Genomic DNA, 23,632 nt, shown 5'->3' with positions numbered 1-23,632 from the left:
AATACATTGATTAGACAAGCTTATCTAGATGCTAGAAAGTTGAGACAATTTTAATCTGTTTTAAAGTATGGTTGCAATTATTTTTCAATTTTATTTTATCCTTTTGTAAACCGCTTTGGGGTTTTGTTTTGTTACAATCAAGTGGTGTATAAATTTTATGACATAGGTAATAAAATAAATAACTAAATAAATGGTGTCCAAAAGTACTGAATAGAGATCAGCAGATTCCAATTCTATGATTTGTTCACTAATACACAATTATGGCTCATGTGAATGAACCACTGCAGACTGCCCAAAGCCACACACTTAAATTTACACATGCAGGCAGGCAAGTCAACATAAATGTTTTGGGGTTGTCTGTTGTTCAAGGAAGTCAAGAGAGGAAAGTAGTAACCACACACTAGTTTGTAATTTTATTTAAACCATTCAGTTAAACTGGGAAATTGCACAAATAAGAGTAATAGAACTTCAGAGTCGTATTTAATTTTAAATCATTTAATACAAAAATGGGGATGAAACAAAAATACACCTAAAATTTACCAGTGTTTGAACTTTTATTTCACAACATGCAGTCAATTTAAACACTAAAAAAGGACTCAGCTATAAGCTGTAACTTTACATTTATACATCAGAAATGTTCATTTTAAAAGAAGCTGAACATAATTTTGTCTAAATCTGAACATTTATTTTAATCCACATACAGGTAATAGCAATGATTTTATATTTGACCACAATCTGTAATCGAAATTCTTTTTGACACTACTCCTTTAGGTGAGCCAAAAGATTCTATTTTTTTCACGACATCCATCCCATCCTTTACAAACCCAAAAACAACATGTTTAAAGTCCAAGTGCTCTGCTTTTTTGAGAGTGATAAAGAATTGGGAATTATTGGTGTCTCTGCCACGATTTGCCATCGACAATAAGCCAGGGCCAGTGTGTTTTATTTCAAAGTTTTCATCCTCAAATGCTTCTCCATAAATGGACTGGCCACCTGTACCATCTTGTCTAGTGATATCACCTCCCTAGAATGTAAACAAATAGAGAAAATTCACTTGGTTATAGTACACGTTGAAACATCTGAAATGTGTGTAGAAATACATTTTACCAGCACAATGTGGTGTCCCATCTGGTGTTCTCACTGTTAAATCAATAGTGGTTTCATTCAGCTCCTGTGCTCAGCTATTGCAGCAAACCATGGTGAGTCATTATATTATGTACACAAGCAGCAGCAAGTCTCAGGTAGATGTCATTTGAGCCCAAAGCTCACCACCACTCACACACGTTAATAACAAACCAGGGTTTGTCAGGTTTGAATGCAGTCATGGTTTTCACTTACATTTGCCTTTCATTTTCATATATAAGACTGTAAGGTGTTATGTCCCACTAGCTTCAGAGGCTAGCATAAATACACTTGTTCCTTCATGCTGTCACTGATCAGAATTAATGAAGGGGAAGAGCCTAGAAATGTATTCTGATTGTTCTAAGGCAGGGGTGGGGTACCCCCAGACTGTGGGGCCTAACTGGTCCTGCCAGAGCTCCCAATTTGACCTGCAGTGCCCACCTAACTCAGTCAAAAAGGTGTTTTGCTTTCAAAGGGGCATCTGAACACCCCACAAGCAAAACAGGAAAGCTGATGTCATTGTGACATTAGGTGTTTGACAGAAGTGCAGCTCTGTCTACATGTCAAATATGATCCCCACATTTAGCCTAGCTCGCTGGGCAAAACATTTGCCACCCCAGGGTTTAAGGGATTGGCCCTTAGTATCCATTTACATTCTCTGTGTAGGTGTACATCTATTGGATACAACTGAAGTAGATAAGAGAATGAGAAGCTAATTTGGCACTAGAGAAACTACAGAAGTAATGGAATATAAATTGAGAAACAAGGCCCCAGATTAACTTCCAGACTTTCATGATATGAAAAGCTCATATCATGTTTCATGTTTCTACTAATTTGCTTGCAAACTAGAACTTTTCTACTGAGCCTTAAAATATATTCCTGTTAATCAATGTGTAGTATGAAATGTATGTTCAGTCTTAGGATTTTCACTTACTTGACAGACAAAATCTGGAATTATTCTATGAAATATGGAATTTCGGAATCCAAATCCTTTTTCTCCTGTGCATAATGCCCTGAAGTTCTCAGCAGTTCGCGGAACAATATTTGAAAACAATTCTATGGTTACATGGCCTAGAGGTTCGTCATCAGCTGAAACTTCGAGATATACTATAGGGTTAGATTCCTTTGACAATTCTGCTGCCAGAGAAACATGACCCTTCTGTAACTCTGACAAGCTTTGTTGACATTCTTCAAATTTCCTCTTGAAGGAATCAGCCAGCTCTTGGCTTTTAAATCTGACAGCAAGCTGTTCTATCTTAGCTTCACCATCTGAAATTAAGATTGCAAGTGTTATTTATGATGTAATGATCAGAATGCAGCCTTCTTTCAACATTTGATCCTGTGTACAGCAACATGGAAGCTAGGAGTGAGGTTGTGCTGAGCAGCCCTGCCCCAGACATAGCAAACTTCATTCAGCCCTTCTCCCAACATTTGTGCAAGGATCTGTACTGAGGGGGTTCTTCATTTACTTGCTGTATGCAGAAAGGTTCCAGATTCTGTGGAAACCTTCACGCTAATGCCTGCTTTCTGCCGCAGCCAGGGAAAGGGTCCAATGGAGCATCCATTATCAGGGGCAAGCTACTTGGTGAAGTCCCACTCCTTGCAGCATTATGGGAACCAGCACAACCACAAAGGGTTAGGAAGGGAATATGTCATGTATAATGGAAGGGAAATAAAGTTATAGAATATCTTTACAAATACTCACCGGCATAATCTGTTGCAGTCCAAACCATAGCATTGTTTGAAGTATTCAAGGGCTTTAGATCCATCATTTTTGTAATCATATGATTTGCACAGACTTTGAAAACTTGGTCCCTTCTCATTAAGATTCTATACCATTTATTCTGTGTATGGTAGAGGATCTTTATTTCTCCCACACCACGTTCTTTCCACTGACTGACGTCTCTGTCCCATCTGTAGAGTTTTGCCCTCTCTTTGAAGAGAATTTCTTCATCTTCTTCTCCTGACTTCACCTCAACCTAGCAGGGATAAGTAGTCATATTTACTCAGATCACCGCTCCTGAGTTATTATAAATTCTATGCATGTTTACGAAGGAGTAAATTCCACTGTGTACAGTGGGGCTTAATCTCAGGCTAGTGTGCAAAGGATCACATTCTTAAAGTAGTATATTATTGAATTATGAGAGCTTTTTTTTTTTTTTTAAAAAAGACCTGCATATTTCTTCCATTTTAGAGTAAGTAAAAACAACAGCCCTATTTTGCACACAAGAGAAATTGTGCAGATCACTGTCCTCACATGTGTTAGAGGAAAGAACCAACTCTTATTTTATTTAACAGATTCATATCTTACCTCAGGTAGTGATACAATTGGTTCAAAATGAATATCGTCACTATGTACAACTTCTTCATCACTTCCATCATCTTCATTGTCACCTTTAGTGGCCACTTGTCCACCAAACACAGTTGCTCCTGTATTTGCCCACTTGAAGTTTTTGTCTGCTTAGATGGGAAGACAGAATCTTAATACTATAGAAGAATATTTCTGAGATTACATTTTCTTATCCAACCCCCACAAAAAACCCAATGTGATTTCACACATACAGTAATAACTATTTATAGAAACTGCTTGCTGCTAAGAGAGTTAAGTAGATAATATGTGAATGAATGAATGGATTTATTACGGTCACAGACTAGAAATTAGACAATATGTGCATCTTACCTTTAGAACCAAAAGCAAAATCTCCAGAATTATTTGAAGCCAGATCAGCAAATGACAAGCCAGGTATGTTGCCAAGGGTAAATGAGAAAGGTTTGCTTTCTATATAAAGGGAGGGAAAGTGTTCATATCATTCTGTGGTCCATTTTACATTGCATAATAGGTCATATTCCCCCACTATCAAAGCTCCAGACATAAGCTCAGGTAGGAGAAAGTGAACAAATCTGGTGTAACCTCTGAAAGGACACTAGCAAGGCATTAGTCAGTCCACTGGAGATACAATGAGTGTTGCCCACTAGTCAAGGCCCCTTTCTGTTAAACTCTCAACCCTTTGTATTCTATACAATCAGTCAGTCAGTGAATGTTTATTACGGCAAACAGCCAGCATATTAAACCAGAATTTCTGCATAATTCCCTACATGAACAATAAAACGATCGATATTGGGTTTAACTATCAAATTCTAATTAAGTGTACTTAAAATACATATCCAGAGAAATAGAAGTTTTAATTAGCTGACGATTCTCTGTATGCATTATTAGATTTTGGAAAGTTACGTTTCCCTAGTATATGTGTCTTTCACACATCAAATGTGTATACCTTGGCTTGTAGAACTGGCATCGCTTTCTTTTTTTGTTGACAAGTCAACAGGTTTGTCATCTGCTGCTAATAACGTCTGTATAGTGTATACAGGTTCAGTGGTAGAATCTGGTTCTTCAGCTCTACTGACTGCTTCAGCTGGCTGTTCCGCCTTAATGGAGCACACATCATCAGTTGAACTGGTTACTTCTTCTACTTGAGCTTCCTGAAAAGAAACGAACTGAGTTATTTTTTAAACTGGTGCCAAGTCTTCATAGGCTCTTTATGTAACTGCATATGTAAAGTACTGGATAGTATCTGAAAACAGAACTAGCTGATCTCTAGAACAGGTATCTTCCTGGCAGGGAAAGTGGAGGAAACTAAAACTGCCAAGCACCTCTGCACTTTCAAAATGGTTTCACAGCATACTATCAAATGCTTGTTTTAGAATTGGGAATTAAAAGGAACCAGAAGTCTATATTATCCAACTCACTGTCCATGAAGTCTCTTATAAAGATCCTATTGGAATAAAGGAGGTAGACAGAATATCTCAGCCCCCAAAATTTATGAAGCTAAAGTTGTCCAACGAATCTGTAGTGGGGTAGGAGAGCTGAAAATAATGCCAATCTATTTCACATCTGGCAACCAATGCACCGCTATGGTTTCAGATAGTACATGGGTAGAAGAGTCTAAAAAGCCCAGGACACAAATTTTCATGGCCCTCTAGCAGCTATGGTGGCTCATTTACCAGAAGTAATGTATTTAGCGTTAACTCTGGAAGTGTATACTCGATTCTGACCAAGCTAAGCTTCCTGATGTATATTGTGTTCTAGATCTCTTCCATGAACTTCTAGTAACAAAATGGCACTAGGGTGCAGGCAATGTGGAATATACCCCACCCTACTCTCAGCTCCAATAACAAACAAAAAGGAATAGCATCTCTGCACTTAGAAATATCGCATGTCAGGAAGAAGGAAGTCTTCCTGTTATGCCAATTTTCAAGAATCACACGTTTGGATCATAGCAAGTCCAGCTGAATTGGTGCTTAAAAGTCCAATTCTTTTGTTACTTACATTCGTTTCTTGGACTTTTCTAAGTTCTGTTTGAAAGTCTTCTAAGTTGTTGTCTTCATCAGTGTCACTGCCAATACCACACAGAAAGGTTGGAGGAAGCTTCAGAGTTTCTGCTTTAGCCTTTTCTTCAGGAGTTGGTTTCTTCTCCCACACAAGAACACACTCGCTCCCACATTCTGCTTCATTTTCTCCTTCAACAGCTAAACAGAGAATATTTTAAGATTTTATTGAGAAAAACTAGAATAAAGTAAAACCTCAAAATACTCCAATGTTAAACTTAAAATCTCAAATAATGAAGCCTAGGGATAAGAGGTTTTAGTAAAAAATTGTCCAGTAGCACCTTAGAGACCAACTAAGTTTGTTCTGGGTATAAGCTTTCATGTGCATGCAGACTTCTTCAGATTGGTGTCTGAGGAAGTGTGTGCATGCACATGAAAGCTTATACCCAGAACAAACTTAGTTGGTCTCTAAGGTGCTACTGGACATTTTTTAAATTTTTTATTTTGACTGCGTCAGACCAACACCTACCTGATACCTACCTGAATCTAGGTTTTAGTAAAAGAGAAGGAGCAGAGGAGCTCTGCTGATTTCTGCATCTTTAGAAATCTCAACATTTTGCTGTAATAAATTTCTCATTATACCACCACTTGGTATTTTCACTTGTTTTCTCAGCCATTAATGGTAAAACTGAAGCTAAAATGGCCAGGTTTCTAGCAAGGTATCTCAAAGTGCATTTGAGGGGATTTCACCCCATATGCATGGGATTGTAACACATTCTTATTAAATCTATTCTTCTTCTAATAGTGTTTAGTACTACAGGGAACACTTTAATTATTTCAGCTTTTATCTCATTATAGCAAGCAAATTCATTACAAACTTGAAATTATCATTTCCCTACACAGTTCCCCATTCTTTTATGCTGTTTTTCAAGTTATGGAACCATATAATAAATGGCATGGCAAACAATTGCGAGTCAGAATGTATTTTCATTCCCCCCAAATTCAAAATTATAGCCCTGTGCTTGCTAAGTTACAATCTTCTTCCCAAGAAAATTTACTTGTATCAGTTTCTTTCAGTTGTGCATGTTTTTTAGGTTTATCAGGATACAACTTTCCATTGAGCTTCTTCACGGCTGTTTCATAGTCCTCATCTGAAATATGAAAATGAAAGTTTGTTCACACTGCATATCTGTTATGCCACTAGCTAGCAAGTATTTGGGTTTGTATGCCCTGCTATACTTTAAAGGGAGTAACAACCTTAAGCATGGACAAAATGCAAAAGATGCAAAATAGCTTAAACAGTACAATGCAGCACTTAAGACAACTATGGAGCTTGAAAATACCTGGGTTTTTGCCTGGTATGAGTATACTGAGTATATTTGCCTGGTATGAATATTTTGATAAACTGAGCGCCAGGCAAGTGTCCCAAGTGAGGGAGTACCACAGAATAGGGTGGGGAACCTTTCTGGCTCCACAAGCCAAATTCATATCAGGATCTGTCTTGCAGGTCACAAATGACATCAGGTGTTGGGGCATCAAAGCACTTTGCAGGCAGCAACACATTGCTGAAAGCAACGTTTTCGCCTTCCTTTTTTTTAGCAGCAAAAAAAGCCTGCAAGGTATTTTGAAGTCCTGACACCAGGACTTTGAAGTTCAGCTAAACAGCACCACATTAGAGTGCACAGGGGGCTTTCATGTGCATCCAAATAAAGCTGGACTGATCTCCCATTGCATCAGCTGATGCAGGGAGAAGTCAGTGCTGTTTAGCTGAAGAGGGCTATTAAGTTTCATCCTGTTCTATATGACTGACTAGGGCCAGAAACAGGAAGCTTTGTGATCCCTGAGAAATGATCTACTGCACTGTGCATGTGATACCACCCCCAACTGCCCTTCATTCATAAAGACAAATACATTTCCAGAAATGATGTTCTTCTGGACTGGACCAATGCTTCCTTCATTCCTTAATAGTATTCTGTAACTTAAAGAAGAAGAATTTTCAAGGAATGCTTCTTACCATCATCATCATCTTCACTCAGATACCCAGGTTCATTCTGGTAGCAGAAGAATGTTGGAGGTAACTTAAGGGAGTCTGCAAGAGCTCTTTGCTCAGGCGTGGGCATTAACTCATAGACAATCAAAACATCGTCTGAAGTGGCAGTATCATCTGGCTCCTTCTTAATCTCAACTGCTGGGAAAAGAAGTGAATTGTCTGAGCAAGTCTGCAAGCAGCAGCTGCACTTGAATACTAACACATTCACAAAGCAGGCAAGAAATACTTTCAACCAGAAAACAAGCAAGATTTAAAGTCAAACCAATAAGAAGAAGAGTTTAGCCACTATGAGATGGGTTGCCTTTCCATCAAGCCAAACTCATGCCATGCTTCTCCTAAGACAGCTGCTTCCAGACACAACAAATCTTCCATCCATCTATTGTCTTTTAAGTAGAACTTACACTGTGCATGTATTGTGTTTAGAAAAAAGATACTTCTGGGAAGTTCAGTGAAATGGCATAGAAATATTTTAAGTTAAAAACTTGTAAAGCAGAAGAAAATATACTTTGGATAGCACTTTAATTCCATTTTATCTTAGACCTGATTTAGGTTGGGCTTTATTGATGTATTAAAATATGAATGTATCTTTTGTTAAGGTGGGAATAAATTGAAAGGCTGTGAAACATATCTGATTTTATTCATTTGGAAGCTGAGAATTCAATTTTACAGTTGTTATAACAATAAAGTCAGGCTCTTTCAAATTATTCAAATTATATATATCAAGCAGGAGCTTGGCAAGTGTGCATGGCCCCAAACTCGGACGTTGAATCACAAGATTTTGACAAAGCTAAAACGTGATTTCAGTGAGAGTTGAGCACATGGCATTAAGTTCTTCTCACTGAATGAGACACAAATGTTTACTGCACAAGGTAGATGACTAGATAGCAAGCATCAATAGTAACACTGTATACCACTGCCATCAATTTTTATTTAGCCATAATAATGGCTTCAGCTATTTCGTTTATCATTGTTAGGATTACTTTTGTTGTGCTGAAGTTCTCTTTCCAAAGTGTATTTTTAAATAGGTTCATCAATACCGAGTTAACTATTCTGCTTACACAGTACTGGAAAAGAAGCAGAGTAGAAAGAGCTCACTAAGTCCTAGCAATTTGCCACTATTCTTTTCATCATGAGGTGTTCAGGTGTTTCAACATGAGGCGTTCAAAATCAGAAGCAATCTGATTTTGTCTAGCTGATCACCGTTTGCTAAATCTATCTCAATACAGCAGTTAGCCCTGTATAACACTTAGAATGTGATCAGAACATAAAACCTACTCATGTGGTTTCATAAAGAAAAGCAAATATCAGTCCCAGAAGTAGGAATTTCCAGATTCCCAGAAGTAGGAATCAATTATTAAAGTCACAAATGGGTAGATCTAAGTATGAAGTACAGATGCAACAAAATCAAATAGTTTCAGACCACTTAAAAAGAATTGTATTCCTTTAAGCGCCAACACCACAATGGTTAAACTGCTCCTCAAAAGCGTCATCCTATAACACCTTACTATTTGACTAAAAAAACTATTTCTGAAGCTATGTTGAAGCTCAGACAATCATCTCCAAGGCAAAGTCTGTATGTCAATTGACAAATACATATTAAAAGAATACATGCCAAGTACACAAAACATTTTCATGCATGCTTATTATCAGTGTGCACTGTCTCACACAAGAATGCAAGCCATATCCTAAACAGTTAAAATTAAATGTTCCAGACTTCTAGTCTCCTTCAGAATGCACAATTTAGAAAAACCACCACCACAGATAGTTGTGTTAGGTTCAGCTTTAGTAAAACACAAGCCTTGGAATTTCTCATTTCCTTATGCACCTCTTCCAATCTGCTTCAGAGGGTTAGGGGATGGGTGCATGGGAGGAAGAGGAAGTGTGAAAGTCCCATGGCACATGCAGAAGCCCTTGCACTAGTGGGAAAACTTCTCTAGATAGAAGCCAACATCTGCAGCCATTTTCTCTTAATGAAAAATGGTCTTTCCCCAAGATGTTCCTAGGTTCTTTTAAAACATTTTAAAAAACTAATCAGATGGAGGGACGCTGATTATGAAGTGAAACAAAAGGAAAAAAATATGAGGCTGGAGAGTAGTTCAGAAAACGTTCCATGAACCTCCCCCTTCCAAGAAGGAAAATATTTTGCTCTGTAGGATGGTTCAAGAACAAAAATCCTAATATCGAGACTGGGGGACAATATGGACACCTGAAACATACTTATTCCATGTCTATCCTTTTGTCCTTGCCTACAAGCAAAATTTTAAAAAGTCAATAGTTGGGCACTCAGACAACATAGGAATCAGGCAATCACACCCAAGGATTCAATAACCAGTCTCTTACCACAACAGCTGTAAAGCAAATTCAGTCATTACTATTCTATTTTAACATGCATGTTAATTTTTCCATAATTCCATTAGCCAATAGCCTGCTAAAGTTGGGGAGCTGTCAGTGTCTTACCAAAAGTGATACAACACAACATTCAGTGCAGTATGTAAATACCTTTACTATTGGGTTGAGGGGGAGATGCGCTGGTCCAAAAGGCCATTGGGTTAGATTTAAAAAGGCTAAAATTAAATCCTAGAAAATAAAGTGTGTGGATTTAAGTATTTAATTAACTTCATTAAAGGGTCAAGGGGCGCTGCCAAACACACACACACAGTCACAGACACATAGACTTGTCTATGATTCTACATAATTTATACTACAGTGGTACCTCGGGTTACATACGCTTCAGGTTACATACGCTTCAGGTTAGACTCCGCTAACCCAGAAATAGTGCTTCAGGTTAAGAACTTTGCTTCAGGATGAGAACAGAAATCGTGCTCCGGCGGCGCGGCAGCAGCAGGAGGCCCCATTAGCTAAAGTGGTGCTTCAGGTTAAGAACAGTTTCAGGTTAAGAATGGACCTCTGGAACGAATTAAGTACTTAACCCGAGGTACCACTGTAATGTAATCTGGAACAGTGATCTTTCTAGCTGCAACAATTAAGACGTTAGCTTTCAACTAGCAAAACAATTTTATCAGTACAGGAAGTAATGTTGCAATCCTAATCCTACTCTTTTGGGAGTAAGCCTATTGGTTTCAATACAGTGGTACCTCGGGTTATGAACTTAAATTTGTTCTGGAGGTCCATTCTTAACCCAAAACCGTTCTTAACCTGAGGTACCACTTTAGCTAAAGGGGACTCCCGCTGCTGCCGGTGCACGATTTCTGTTCTCATCCTGCGGCAAAGTTTGTAACCCGAGGTACTACTTCTGGGTTAGCGGAGTCTGTAACCCGAAGTGTTTGTAACCCGAGGTGTTTGTAACCCGAGGTACAACTGTAGAGCCTACTTCTTAGCTGACATGGCTAGGCGTTCAATGCAAGATACCTAAAAACAAAACAAAAAAACAAAACCCTGCTGGATTAGAACAAAGGTTCATTACCCCATTTTTCAAAGTGGCCAACCATTTTCTAAGAAACACAAGCAGGACACGAAGGCAAGAATTTCCCTCACTCTATTACGACAACTGGCATTCAGAAATACAATCTCTGAACATGGGGAGTCAATCTGGCAAATAACTGCTAAGATTCTCTTCTAACTCAAGATTTTACATTTCAAAGTTTTAAAGAGAAGAAAACAAAACATGAACCATGTTTTCCTTTTATTGACCTATTAGTGCCAAATATTTATTCTGATCCAAGTTCCCCTCAAATTTTCATCCTCCACGACATTTTGGCAGCCTCCTGCAACTTGGCCTGCATGGGCCTGCTAGTTGAACTGCAGTGTGCTGTTGCCCACTTCTGAATGGGCAAAGTCAGAACTTAGAACAACTCCTCAGCAACTGTGCTACCTACCAGTTATGTATTTATCTGTAATTCAAAGAGATACTTTTGATCTCTAAAGTGCTAAATAGCTTGGGTCCTGCATACCAGATTTTTTAAAAATCTTCCTCAAGAACGTTTATGATAACCCAGGATACATTCGTTTAAAGATTTTTCAGTATCATTTTTTCTTCTTACCTAGGGTTAAGCGTTATAGATTTTAAAACTATGCATCAGTAGGTAACTTAAACTCATGAAGATGGACAAGGTGAAACCTAAGTACATTTATAACAACTTGAATTTGTTAAGTAAAAATTATGTAAATGCTCACCTTTTTCTAGTGTTTTAAATGAAAAATTAGGAAGTCCTTCTGCCTTGGAGGTAGCCACTTGACTTTCTCCTTTGCCATCAGAGTGTTTCCAAACAGTAGCATCACTTTCCTGATGCTCAGCACCTTTGCAGGCATCATATGTGCCATCTGGTTCTCGCTGTTTTGTGCTATGACACACTGAGCTATCGCTTTTGCTCTTGGGAGAAGCGTTAAAGCTGAAGCCAAAGAGAGATCCCGTTGCTGATGTGTTTCCAAATGTGAAAGGCTTTGATTTTTCATTGCTAAAAATACTTTTGACAGATTCTGAGCCAAAGACAAATTTGGGTGGCGAAACCACTGCTTTCGTTGGCGTCTCAGAAGTGCCCGCCGTTGGTGAAGTCTCTGCAGTTTGTGTAACTGTTTCTTCATCCTGCTTTAAATCAGTTCTCTCCCTGGTGGTTTCTTCAAGTACTGCAACAGCAATCTTTCCACATGGCGATTCCTTCGGAGTATTTGCCCGCGAAGAGAGTGGTGTGATTAAGGTGTCTTTTTCTTGAGCATGTTTTGCTTCCTCAAATATCTGCTTAAACGAGTCAGCAACATCTTGCAGCTTAAATCGCACAGCCAAGTGCTCTACTTTCCGTTCCCCTTCAGCAAAGTCACATGCGGTCCATACCCAGGCTCGCTCTGTGCCTTTCATTGGCTGGATGTTCATATCTGAGGTTATTCTGTGATTGGCACAAAGCTTTAATACCTGGTCCCTTCGCATGACTACACGAACTTGTTTAGTGTCATAGTTTTGCAAGATCTTTATGTCTCCAATACCTCTCTCCTTCCACTGATTAGCATCTTTATCATATCTATAAAGTTTAGCACGATGGCTGAAGACAACCTGCTCATTTTCTTCACCACTGGTTATTTCTACAAGGTCAGGTAAAGGTACTACTGGTTCAAAATATTGACCATCTCTTTCATCTTCTTGTGTAACGTCAGATTCCTCATCTGTGCCTACAGAAGTCCTACTTTGGTTCTGTTTGGAAGGAGACTTAGAGGGACTTAATGCAGATTTGAAGCTGAAGTTAAACCCTGTGGTGGACTCTCCAAACCTAAATAGATTTTTCCTCACAGGGCTACTGGCCCGAGGCAAAGCATACACAGAGCTGTCGGTACTATCATCCAGTGCTTCCCCACGCAAGTCATAGTTGTCCCACTCTAATGTAGGCCCCGTGCTTTCAGCGTGTGGCTTAATAACCAAATCAGAGGCCTTTGTAGCAGATGCAGAGCTTTTACTCTCTTCATCCGCAAGTTTAGTTTTATCGTCTGTCAGGAAGGTTTTGAGATCTTTCAAACCACTTTTCATTTCTTCTGCTTTTTGTATCAGCTCAGCTGTTTTCCCAGAATCTATTAGTTTATGTGGGGTCTGGAGTGGTATATCCAGCAATAGCCTTTGACATTCTTCGAATTTAAATTTAAATTCCTCAGCTTGCTCTGGACTTTTGAATTTAGCTGCCAATTGCTCCAGCTTTGCATCACCATCAGAGAAGTCGTTGGCTAACCACATCCATGCTTTGTCTGAGCCAGAGAGGGGCTTCAAGTTCATGGTAGTTGTGATCCAGTGGTTTGCACAAACCTTAAATACCTGCTCACGTCGCATGATGATTCGTGGCTTACCATTAACTTCATTCTTAAGGATTTTCAAGTTGCCCACACCACGTTCTTTCCACTGGCTTGTTTCTGCATCAAACCTGAACAGTTTTACTCTTTGGGAATACAACACTATATCATCTTCTTCGCCAGTCACCAGTTCGACTTTCTCGGGCATCTGGACAACAGGGTCAAAATGAATATCATCGTTGTCTTCTGTTTTATAGGACTCATCTTCCTTCTCAAGATCAGCAGAAGTATTTCCTTTGAATGAAGATTTAGCAGCCTGAGAAGAAAATAGCTTTTCACCTGCACCTGTAAAGCCCTTGAAATTTGGATCTTTCCGACCGAACTGAAATCCTTCACCTGCAGTTGTTTTTGCAAGGTCAGCAAAAGTGAATGTGCTGCTGTGTTGACCAAACACCAAATCACCACTTTGTTTGCTAGATCTATCATGAGATTTCATTGCAGTTTCTTCCTCAGACACCTCCTCTTTTTCATCAGTACCACTTTCTTTATTCTGTTGGTCGTTTGCAACATCTTTGCTAGGCTCTTGTATACCAAATTTAAATTCACCTGGAGGTACAGGCATTGAAAAATTAAACCCTCCTTTCATAGGCTTAGTTTCACTGCTAGCAGGAACCTGAAATGTGAAGGAAGAAGACTTCCCTTGATCTGTAGAAAGGCCAAATTTAAAACCCTTCTCTGTTATGTCACTTTTAAAACCCGTCCCCTGTGGTCCTCCAGTGGGTTCGGATAACTTGCTTTTGAAGCCAAACACAGGCAGTTGAGCATCACTAGCTGGTAAAGCTGGAGCATTGCTAGATGGGTTTGCAGCCTGACAAGCAGCACAAGTTCGTGAAGAGCATTCATTTCTTACTAAGCATACGCTGCAATCCCACTGGCCCTCCTTTTTCTGAAAAGCAGCCCCAAAACCACTTTGGGGCACTTTTGGAGCCTCTACATGACCAAATTTGAATGTGGTTTGGGAATCGCTAGATGGGTTTGCAGCCTGACAAGCAGCACAAGTTCGTGAAGAGCCTTCATTTCTTACTAAGCATATGCTGCAATCCCACTGGCCCTCCTTTTTCTGAAAAGCAGCCCCAAAACCACTTTGGGGCACTTTTGGAGCCTCTGCATGACCAAATTTGAATGTGGTTTGGGAATCGCTAGATGGGTTTGCAGCCTGACAAGCAGCACAAGTTCGTGAAGAGCCTTCATTTCTTACTAAGCATATGCTGCAATCCCACTGGCCCTCCTTTTTCTGAAAAGCAGCCCCAAAACCACTTTGGGGCACTTTTGGAGACTCTGCATGACCAAATTTGAATGCGGTTTGGGAACCAAACACTGGTAAATTTGTACCGCTGGGATTCTTGCAGCTAATACAATGGGATGCGCTGGCTTCGTTTCTCACAAGACAGGTCCTGCATTCCCACTGGTTTTCCTTTTTTGGAGGAACTGGTCCAAATGTAGAGTGTGCACCTTCAGTGTTGGGTTTGAAAGGTACAGTCGATTCTGTCGGAGGAAGCACAGCCTGCGCTTCCCGATTAGCTGGATTTGGAGTCTGGCACGCTACACAACTCTGTGCAGTTGCTTTATTTCGAACCAGGCATGTGTTGCACTCCCACTGATCTTTCTTTAACATGAACTGCTCACCAAATCCGTATGTAGCATTTGCTCCCAACCCTTCTTTAGCAAAAGAGAAGGATGCAGGTGTAGCTGCACTGGATGCAATTGTAAAAGTACTTTTGGCATTAGTGTTTTTAGCTGAACTGCTCACATCGGGAACAGGAACCTGATAGCTACCACTGACAGATGACGTCCCACTCTTGAAGTTAAATCCAGAGCTCATGAGTCCTGAGTCAGATTTACCAGAATCTTTTGCATCTTGAGCAGTAGCTTCTCTTGATGACACAATACCCTGAGAAGCCTGCTGACTATCACTTGATCCAGATAGTCTCAAAATATTTTGTGCCTCTTCAAATTTCCGCTTGAAAAGCTTCGCTTCCTCTGGAGTTTTAAACCTGATTGCAAGTTGCTCAGGTTTTGCCGATTCATCTGCATAGTCCAAGGCATGCCACACAAAAGATTTGTCTGATCCAGCATTTGGGTTCAGAGTCATATCAGGATTTATATAGTGATTTGCACAAATTTTCAGCACTTGCTCCCGTCTCATAAGTAGTCTGATTTTGCCAGTTATTTTATGCCTCAGAATTTTCACATTACCAACACCTCTCTCTTTCCATTCTTTGTGTTCAGCATCAAAGCGGAAAAGTTTTGCTCTATTGCAAAACATCTCCTCTTCATCTTCTTCACCTGTTTTTACTTCAATTTTGTCAGGTAGTGGCACAACGGGTTCGAAATGAGGGCCATCATCTTCTTCTTCACCACCACCATGGACACTTCCTCCATCTGTTTCGTGACTTCTGTTTGCTACATCTGAATGTGGAGTACCAAATACAGGCTTGCCAGGATCCGGAAAGCTGAACACATCACCCTTACTAAAACCAGAGGGCCGGGGTTGATTTTGTACCATTTTATCCGTAAATGCAATGCCTGATGCATTCTTGCCACCAAAACTGAAGATGTTTCGCTGTCCAGTGGGATATTCAGTAAGCGGCTTTTGTCCAGCGTATCGGTCCTCTTTGATAGGCTTGTCGGATGTCAGAAGGCCCAAAAGACTGTCGCTGTTGCTATAGGGGGTACTGTGTGGCTGTGCTGCAATCTGAGGTGATGAAAAAGTAAAATCTCCATCGTTAGATTTGAAATTGGAATTAAATTTGAAAGTGGTTGGCTGCGTCGACTGAGCAGAAGTTATCAAGGAAGGTTTTGCTCCCTCTACTGGTGGTACAGGCTGCCCAAAGGTAGGCTTCCCAAATTCTATCACTTTTGACTCGGCGGGCCGGGAGACCGGGGGTGCTGCAGAAGGTTTTGTAAAATAGCCTGGCTCGGGAAGTGGCGGATTTGTAGCTGTCGGTGGAACGCTGTAGTTGTAGTAGTCCTCATTGCCACGGGGAGACAACATTCCGGTTGCCGGAGAATCAAAGCGCAGGGGAGTACCATACATTTCTTGTGAAAACATGCAAGCAGAAGTGTTCTGCAGTGGAGGGGTGTGCATTGGCTGCTGATATGTATATATGTGCTGCTGAGGAGTAAGCCTGTTCATGGCATAGACAGGAGCCTATAAACACAAAAATGATCAAACTTAGTTTTAAAGCCTTAGTAATTGAACACAGGTTATAAATTTAAATTTCCAATAAGTGCTTAAACTGCGTTCAAAAACAACTGCTGGTTCCTGCTCTCCTACCCAACCCCACTATGTGACGAGAAACCTGCCTTTTGAATCTTTAACAGAAAGCAACACAGTTCTCAGTTTTCCATCTCTTTACGAGTTATGTGTTGTATCAGAGAAACAGCAAATAATTACCTTTGTGGGGGTCACGTTTGTGGCTGCTGTCCGTAGGAGATATTGGGAATTGTAAGCTGGTGATGGGTTGTAGTAGACAGATGGACCTGTTGTAGCAACTTGACACACAAGAGATAAAAACAGTGAGAGTCCTGAAATTGACAAGAACCCTAAATCTTTATCTTAAATATGTATACGCTGCCTTTAAAAACAAGACACCTCAAGGTGGTTTATAATCCAACACACAATCCCACATATAACCATCTAAACACTCAGGTTTCCCCCCACTTCTAGTATTCCATCATTTTATATGCAAGTGTGAAGATACAGCTTTAGTGATTTACTTCTTTGTATAAGGATATCACGTTTTTTTGTGGAGTATTCTTGTGTAGTTTTAAAAAATGTACGGTCATTATCAAACTCAAATAAAAGCAATAATTTAAAAAGTGTGAAAATGCACCCTCCCCACAGCACTCATGGTAAGTTTTAAATAAAGCCTTAAGATTATGAAGCCAGTAAATGAAAATACTTTATATCTTTTTAATAACATCCTCCTCAAGGCAGCTTGTGATCCCTTCAATGCTTTTTAATTATAATCAGACGTCACATCAGAAACTGCACTTAAATTTCTCTAGGACTCTCCACCTCCGCATGTAGTTACCAGTTAACGGTGCTCCATGAAAGCTCTGTGTGCCTTGATAGCCATCTGGCATGGTATCTGCTGCATAGCTTTCGGCAGGCCACCGCTGAGACATGGTTGTATTAGAATTGTTAAGTTTCATCTCTTGCATCTCATTCTATCAAAAAGACAAGCATGGTCTTTAAAAACTTTTGTGCCAACCCCATGCTGTTTCTTTTGCATCTACAGAACTGAAGAGGAAAAGAATCTAAAACAGTTTGGGATGAATATGCTTTTATTAAGTCCTGGCTACATTGAAACCTTGGATTTCTCTTTTTTTTTTTATGAACTTCCAACATGAAGGCATTTAAGAACAGTTACTCAGAGTGAGCCAGAAAGTGACCAATCCAGGCAATAAAAGATTGTTCCCTCCAACCTCTTTATATCTTCCTCTATCTTTTGCTTGTTTCTTCAAGATGAAAGTGAAGGATCAAAGTGCAGTTGTACCTTGGAAGTCAAACAGAATCCATTCCAGAAGTCCATTCGACTTCCAAAACGTTCAGAAACCAAAGCACGACTTCTGATTGGTTGCAGGAAGCTCCTGCACCCAGTCGGAAGCTGCTGAAGCCCCGTCAGACGTTCGGCTTCTAAAAATAGTTCGCAAACCAGAACAGTCACTTCTAGGTTTGCTACGTTAGGGAGCCAAAACATTCGGGAATTAAGCTGTTCAACTTCCAAGGTATGACACTATAAGGGAAGAAAAAGCAGAGCCAACCTTTTCACTCTCCTCCTTACCAGCTCTTTGTCCTTTGCTTTTCTGTTAGCCTGCCTTATCCACTGATCAACAGTGTTTTGATACCTCTAGGGCCACCACAGCAACACACACCTTCACTGCCAGTGAGGTCAGTCTCAGCCCCCCCCCCTCTTTTTCCCGTCCCTGCAATGATTCAATATTCTCTGGCTACTAAGCATGCTCAATAATCCCTTTAGGATTTCCCCCCTAAAGATTATTTGCACTTCTGCAAGTACACCAGTACAGTACCTCCCTCTTGTGTGAGGATGGTGTTATTAGCATTTGGGGAATGAATTCTGAGTTAGTAGCAGTGATGATGGCAATGACTGAAAATGAACCATGAACTGACTACTGTTGAAAGGTTAACTGAGCAAGGCACAGCTGTGTGCAAAATAAAGCAGTTACAGAAATCAAATATATTCTGAACAGCCCAAATTTTGATTTTATTGCTCTTTTAGTCTTTAAACCTTCTGGAGTATAAAAAGCCATGAAATATAGTCTTTGCTATTACTTATTTCTTACAGCACACTCATAACCATGTTTACTCAAAACAGTGGTCTTTATTCCTTAATGAATTTAGTATTTTGGTGTTAATGAAGATTTGTACAAATTATCACTTCTCTTTTTCAATAAAAAATGGCCAGGAGTCTTTCTTTCCCCTCTCTAGTAGAGGAAACTGATGTCACAATAGGCTGCTTTGCAACAAGATTCTACAACTGTACTTCAGCTAGCTTGAATCAAACTAGCAAGACCTTTCTAGTCTGCTGCTGCTATAAGCTTATTACGTTGTTTCTACTACAATTTAATTTGCTTTAGCATTGGGGTTAATTCTGTTCTGATACATGGACATGAGAAAAAGTTGTGCCAGCAGACACAATGGAATTTCTCATTCTTCCCTTCCCCTTGCAGCCCCTGAACTCATCTCAGGCTACTTCAGAGGGTCCCCCAACCCACCAAAGAATATTTTTAGGGGGTGGGTCACAGGGTGGGAGAAGGGAAATCTGGACATCATTTCACATATTTGTAAATTGCCGTTAAGTTTTATTTTTTATTTTTGAACTTGCATATACCACCTTTCAGAAAATAATCATACTTCAGTCATTTTTATAGTAATTGTATTTTCAGCAATAGAAATTAAACCTGCCTATGCAAGAATGACTACTTCCATGAATGCATTTGTTTGCACCCTGCTGAATAACTTCAATGTAAAAGACAGTCTAGATTGCCAACGTTAAAATCAGCACTTTGTCTTAAATTAATCATACTGCCCATAAGCATGATTACTCTGGAAGTATAATTATTTGGATAGGATCTTCTTGAACACTTGACTTATCCATCCTGACTTCGATTACCTAAGCTGAATAAATCACATCTATCCCCAGAGTACAGAACATACACAGCAGTGCTCTTATTTACCTTTATGGATTCTACTTGCTGACAGATCATCTTAAGTAGTGATTTTTGATCCTCTGCCCAGCGAGGAGGAGTTTTGGGCGAGAACTGAAAAGAACAATAGTTAGGTGATTAGACCAACTGAAACATAATAGAGATTTTAAAAACAAAAAACATATTCGTTTGCTATACCTTGTAGCTTTTACTTGGAGACAGAGAGAATTTTGTGGGCGATGGAGTAGAATGTTTAATTTCCGTCTCCACTGGTTGGCTCAAATCATTGTTTAGGATAAGACTCCTTTCTTCACCATTGATTCCAAGTTCTTGAATTATACTTTCCAGCATCTCCTTAACTGTCTCTATGGATACAGGTAACTAGGACGAAAATTAAAGTGTGTGTGAATTTAGGGTGAGTTTAAATATATACATGGTTACATTAATGAACTGCATATTCTTCCCAGGTTTACAAATTATTGGTTTCAGAAGTCTGGGTTGCATCTAGGGCTGCTATTCTGCTCTTTCGGCAGAGTTCTACCTCTCCCTCCAGAGCAAATTTTTGTGACAGGACAAAGTCCTGGTGTGCAAGTAAAAATCTGCTCAAGCAACACTGGATACAACCATCTGTATTTCACTAATTAAACAGAAAATGGTCACTAGCACCAAAAAGTTTGCATAGAATTTTTGCAGCTGAACAAGTTTTAATTCTTAGCTACCCATACTCAAATGTTTGCTTTAGAGCCACTAAGTTCTACTACATTTCTAGTAGATTTACTATTAAACCAAGTATTATATATCTAGACATATAATCTGACAAATGCTTTTTTCCTATCTAGATTTTCCTAGCAGTTTTTTAAAAAAACATTTTTAAACCTTTTCAGTGACTGAAGTATCGCTGCTGCTTTCATCTATAATTTTTATGAGGTAGTCTCTACTCTTTTTCAGAAGATTCCTGTATTCTTCTTGTTCTTCTAATGACAGGCCATCATTCTCTATCTCTTCAGCTTTCCTCTGGAAAATCTATCCAAGAGAAGGAGGAGTCAGTTGAGAATTCAGCTTATTAAGTGTGCATGCAGTTAGGGCAGGGGAATCCCCTGAAGGAATGTAACACTTACTAGAGCAAGATTCCAGTATGAGACAACATTTTTAATAGCTTCAAATGCTTGCATAGCATCGTCTGTTTTCCCATCCACAGAATCCAAAATAGCAAATGCTATGTGTGCCTCTTCTTGATATACACCAACCTGGGAAACCTTAAAAAGAAGGTTTATTAATTAGTTTTATATAAAGAAATGTTTCGGTACAAAATATTTTACACAATTTACACAATTTAATGATTTACAATTGTGTATACGTTTTGGCCTTTTCAAGGGAAGAACTACTACTTACTTTGTCCAAGATGATAACCAGATTTTCAAGTTATACAATTCCAGTGACAGAAATACGTTTGCAGAAAACATACTGAAACGTGTGTATGGAACACATATGTAATATTTGACAAACTGTTTCTGCAAGCGTGTTTCTACAATACACATGTGCTTTTATATTTATAATAATAGTATGCATGTAGATAAACATAGCATATGTTCTAACAGATACTTCTAACAGATTAAGTTTATGTGTCTAGCTAGATAAGGTAATTCATAGTCATGGTCTATTTTTCAATCATCATTTTCAACCATGCATGTAAGGGGAAGTTATTTCCACATATGCAAAGGAAGTGTTGAGAGTCCCTTATAGTCCCACCCAAAAGGCCTGCAGTTTCCCACTCTGTAAATTTTTTAAAGTAAGCATTACAAGCATTTGCCCCCCGCCCCCAGTTGGCTTAGTGTATGGTGGGTTAAGTTTTCCATGGGGAAGGGAGACGCTCCAGAAACTTGCATAGGTCTCTTCCACCTTCTCATGATCAGCAGCAAAAATCTTGACGCTATTTGATATAGCCCTAATGAAAACACTGGAAAAGCATGTAGTGGAATTAAGAGTTTATATACTGAAAGAGTTAACGTCCTCAACAAGTTTTTTCTTGTCACCGATGCCTATACAAAGCCACAGTTCAAAGCAGTGCTATCAATATGCCAGTAACTTAACTTAGAAAAATTAACCCAGGATTGGTATAAAAACTATGCATCAGTGCCTGGAAGCACTAAGAAACTTAAGTTGAATTCAGACAACAAGAGAGGCAACTCTGTGGACCTGGGGAAGAAGATTCTGCTCATTCTGAATGGGGTCAAAATTTCTCTGAATAATCCTGTTTCCAGCCAAGGGCTGAGTTCATGGACACCATCTAGCTCCTATATATGGAGAAAAGGGCTACCAATGGCTACTAGCCACAATGGAGATGTTCTACCACCACTCCTGGAGGCAGTATGTCCCTGAATATCAACAGCTGGGTATCGTAAATGGGGTGAGCGATGTTACACTTAGGCGCTGCTTACACGCTTCCCATAGGCATTTAGTTGCCCACTGTGAGAACAGGATGTTGGATAAGATGGGTCTTTGGTCTCATTCAGCAGGGCTATTATGTTCTTCTTGTAGGTTCAGATAGCAACCTAGGTGTTTCCACACTCTTCTGGAGAATTAACTGCTATGATCCATACCTCAGTAACCTCTCATATTTCATTATGTTAAGACCCATCATGAGCTGTGTTTGATGACTGCATGACATCCAAGTCAAATAGTGAGAGCAGTTAAGTTCCACTTTCCAAATAAAATAACATTTTGAGAAACACCTAGCTAGCAGACAAATTATGTTACAGCACATAATTAACATTTGTGGCTTATGAAGGAAGACTGGACCAATTACAAATGTGTGGATCTCAAAGTACGCTAATGGTGGAAGCAGACAAATCTGCTGATGGTTCAAGAGATGGCAAGTAGCTTTTTTATTGTTGCCAGAGTTGGAATGTAAACAGTAACCGCTTATGGAGGTGGGGTTGAGTTAGAGCAGAAGCGGCAACAAGAAACAAGAAATCAAAGTAAGAAACTGCAGATAAGACCCCAAAAGCATTTAGAAATATAAAGACTACCATAGGAAGATTTGAGCTGCCTTATTACCTGAATATCTTCACTATGAAAGTGATTGAACAATGGGTTAATTGGTTCAGGAATACTTCTCTTCTTCTTGATTGTCTCAAGCATTGGCAAAACTTTCTTCCAGTAATAAACACTTCGTCCAATGTAATCTTTTTGGTCATAGAAAGAATTAAGACTGCAACCCTGTGAAGTAACATAATTTGAGTTATTTTTAATGTTAAACTCAGTAAATCATTTGTACATATCAAAGATAGCCCTGGTGACACTGTTTCACATTTCTCTATTAACATTCAGAATTCCAGTTGTACATGCAAGTGTTGTATTTATTTATGATTTATTAGATTTCATACCCACCCATCACTGGAAGGTTACAGGGTGGATTATGACAACAGAATATACAATTATATATATTTTTTTAATAAAAATTTTATTGAGTTTTCACACTTTATATAGACGTAACAAACACACAAAAACACAGACAAACATGTACAATTTCAAATTCTTACTTTCATAACCACATTCTCTGACTTCCCCGCACCCCCCCTCATGCATCCTAATTCCAATAGTTAGTTCAGCAAGTTCTTATTTCTTATCTTTACAATATTAATATCATTTTTTTTAACTTAGTTCTTCTTAATTAACCAAATTTAACTTATACAGATCAATTATAATCATTACATCCTTTCCAAAGGTCGACCTAGGTTCCCTTCCACCAATTTCCCAACTATCATATTAATTACTGAACATAATAACTAGACATAAAAATCATAAACTTATAGTGCTTTTGGATTCAAAAAACTCTCATTCCCCCTCTTTCCCGGTTTCGATCCCCCAAAGAGGTGTCCACAATATCAGTTCTTAGCCTGGATTTCTCACGTCCGAGGCCTTCAAATCTCTTTCAGTCCCTCTCCGTCGGTTTTGTTGGTAATCCTTTATGTTGGCCATCAAGTCTCGAAGGAGCTCTATCCCAGTAAGATCAGTGTTTCTTCCAACCAGCCCTCCATATTCAAAAGCGGAGCCCCAATCATATTTCTTGTTTCTTTTAGGTCCAAATAATCCGAATGTCCCAAAGGCTCCCTCTTTCATCTTGCACAAATTTGCGATCCATAGTTCTTTCGATCTCCCCATAAGGGGATC

At 39.3% G+C, this 23,632-nt stretch overlaps 2 protein-coding genes across 4 annotated transcripts in view; both read right to left on the bottom strand.

The window, feature by feature from the left end:
• Positions 1-479: 479 nt before the first annotated feature.
• Positions 480-11,768, bottom strand: LOC144324885 (E3 SUMO-protein ligase RanBP2-like). 3 transcript variants are annotated; one of them, XM_077927634.1, is made up of 11 exons: positions 11,633-11,764; positions 9,998-10,075; positions 7,463-7,633; positions 6,507-6,599; positions 5,450-5,649; positions 4,398-4,602; positions 3,803-3,901; positions 3,434-3,582; positions 2,828-3,101; positions 2,057-2,391; positions 480-1,024 (listed from the first exon to the last, which is right to left on the bottom strand). In XM_077927634.1, exons 2-11 carry the CDS (start codon positions 10,041-10,043, stop codon positions 719-721), a joined length of 1,878 nt encoding a protein of 625 aa, XP_077783760.1. In that variant the 5' UTR covers positions 10,044-10,075; positions 11,633-11,764; the 3' UTR covers positions 480-718. The 3 variants fall into 3 exon arrangements, with proteins under 3 accessions (XP_077783760.1, XP_077783761.1, XP_077783762.1); XM_077927635.1 differs by lacking the exon at positions 9,998-10,075 and having other exon boundaries at positions 11,633-11,768; XM_077927636.1 differs by lacking the exon at positions 9,998-10,075 and having other exon boundaries at positions 7,463-7,636; positions 11,633-11,766.
• Positions 10,854-23,632, bottom strand: part of LOC114596429 (E3 SUMO-protein ligase RanBP2) — a 28,130-nt gene continuing 15,351 nt past the window's right edge. The window contains exons 13-21 of the mRNA XM_077927800.1: positions 22,517-22,678; positions 20,578-20,715; positions 20,336-20,482; positions 19,658-19,840; positions 19,490-19,573; positions 17,323-17,458; positions 16,683-16,780; positions 11,633-16,436; positions 10,854-10,867 (exon numbers count right to left, since the gene is read on the bottom strand). Of these exons, the coding sequence (XP_077783926.1) occupies positions 10,854-10,867; positions 11,633-16,436; positions 16,683-16,780; positions 17,323-17,458; positions 19,490-19,573; positions 19,658-19,840; positions 20,336-20,482; positions 20,578-20,715; positions 22,517-22,678 (5,766 nt within the window). The remainder of the gene's footprint in view (positions 10,868-11,632; positions 16,437-16,682; positions 16,781-17,322; positions 17,459-19,489; positions 19,574-19,657; positions 19,841-20,335; positions 20,483-20,577; positions 20,716-22,516; positions 22,679-23,632) is intronic.

The sequence above is a fragment of the Podarcis muralis genome, chromosome 4 (assembly GCF_964188315.1).
Source record: "Podarcis muralis chromosome 4, rPodMur119.hap1.1, whole genome shotgun sequence".
Lineage (NCBI taxonomy): Eukaryota > Metazoa > Chordata > Lepidosauria > Squamata > Lacertidae > Podarcis > Podarcis muralis.
The sequence above is the reverse complement of the archived record's forward strand: the minus strand, read 5'-3'. Positions and strand labels throughout refer to the sequence as shown.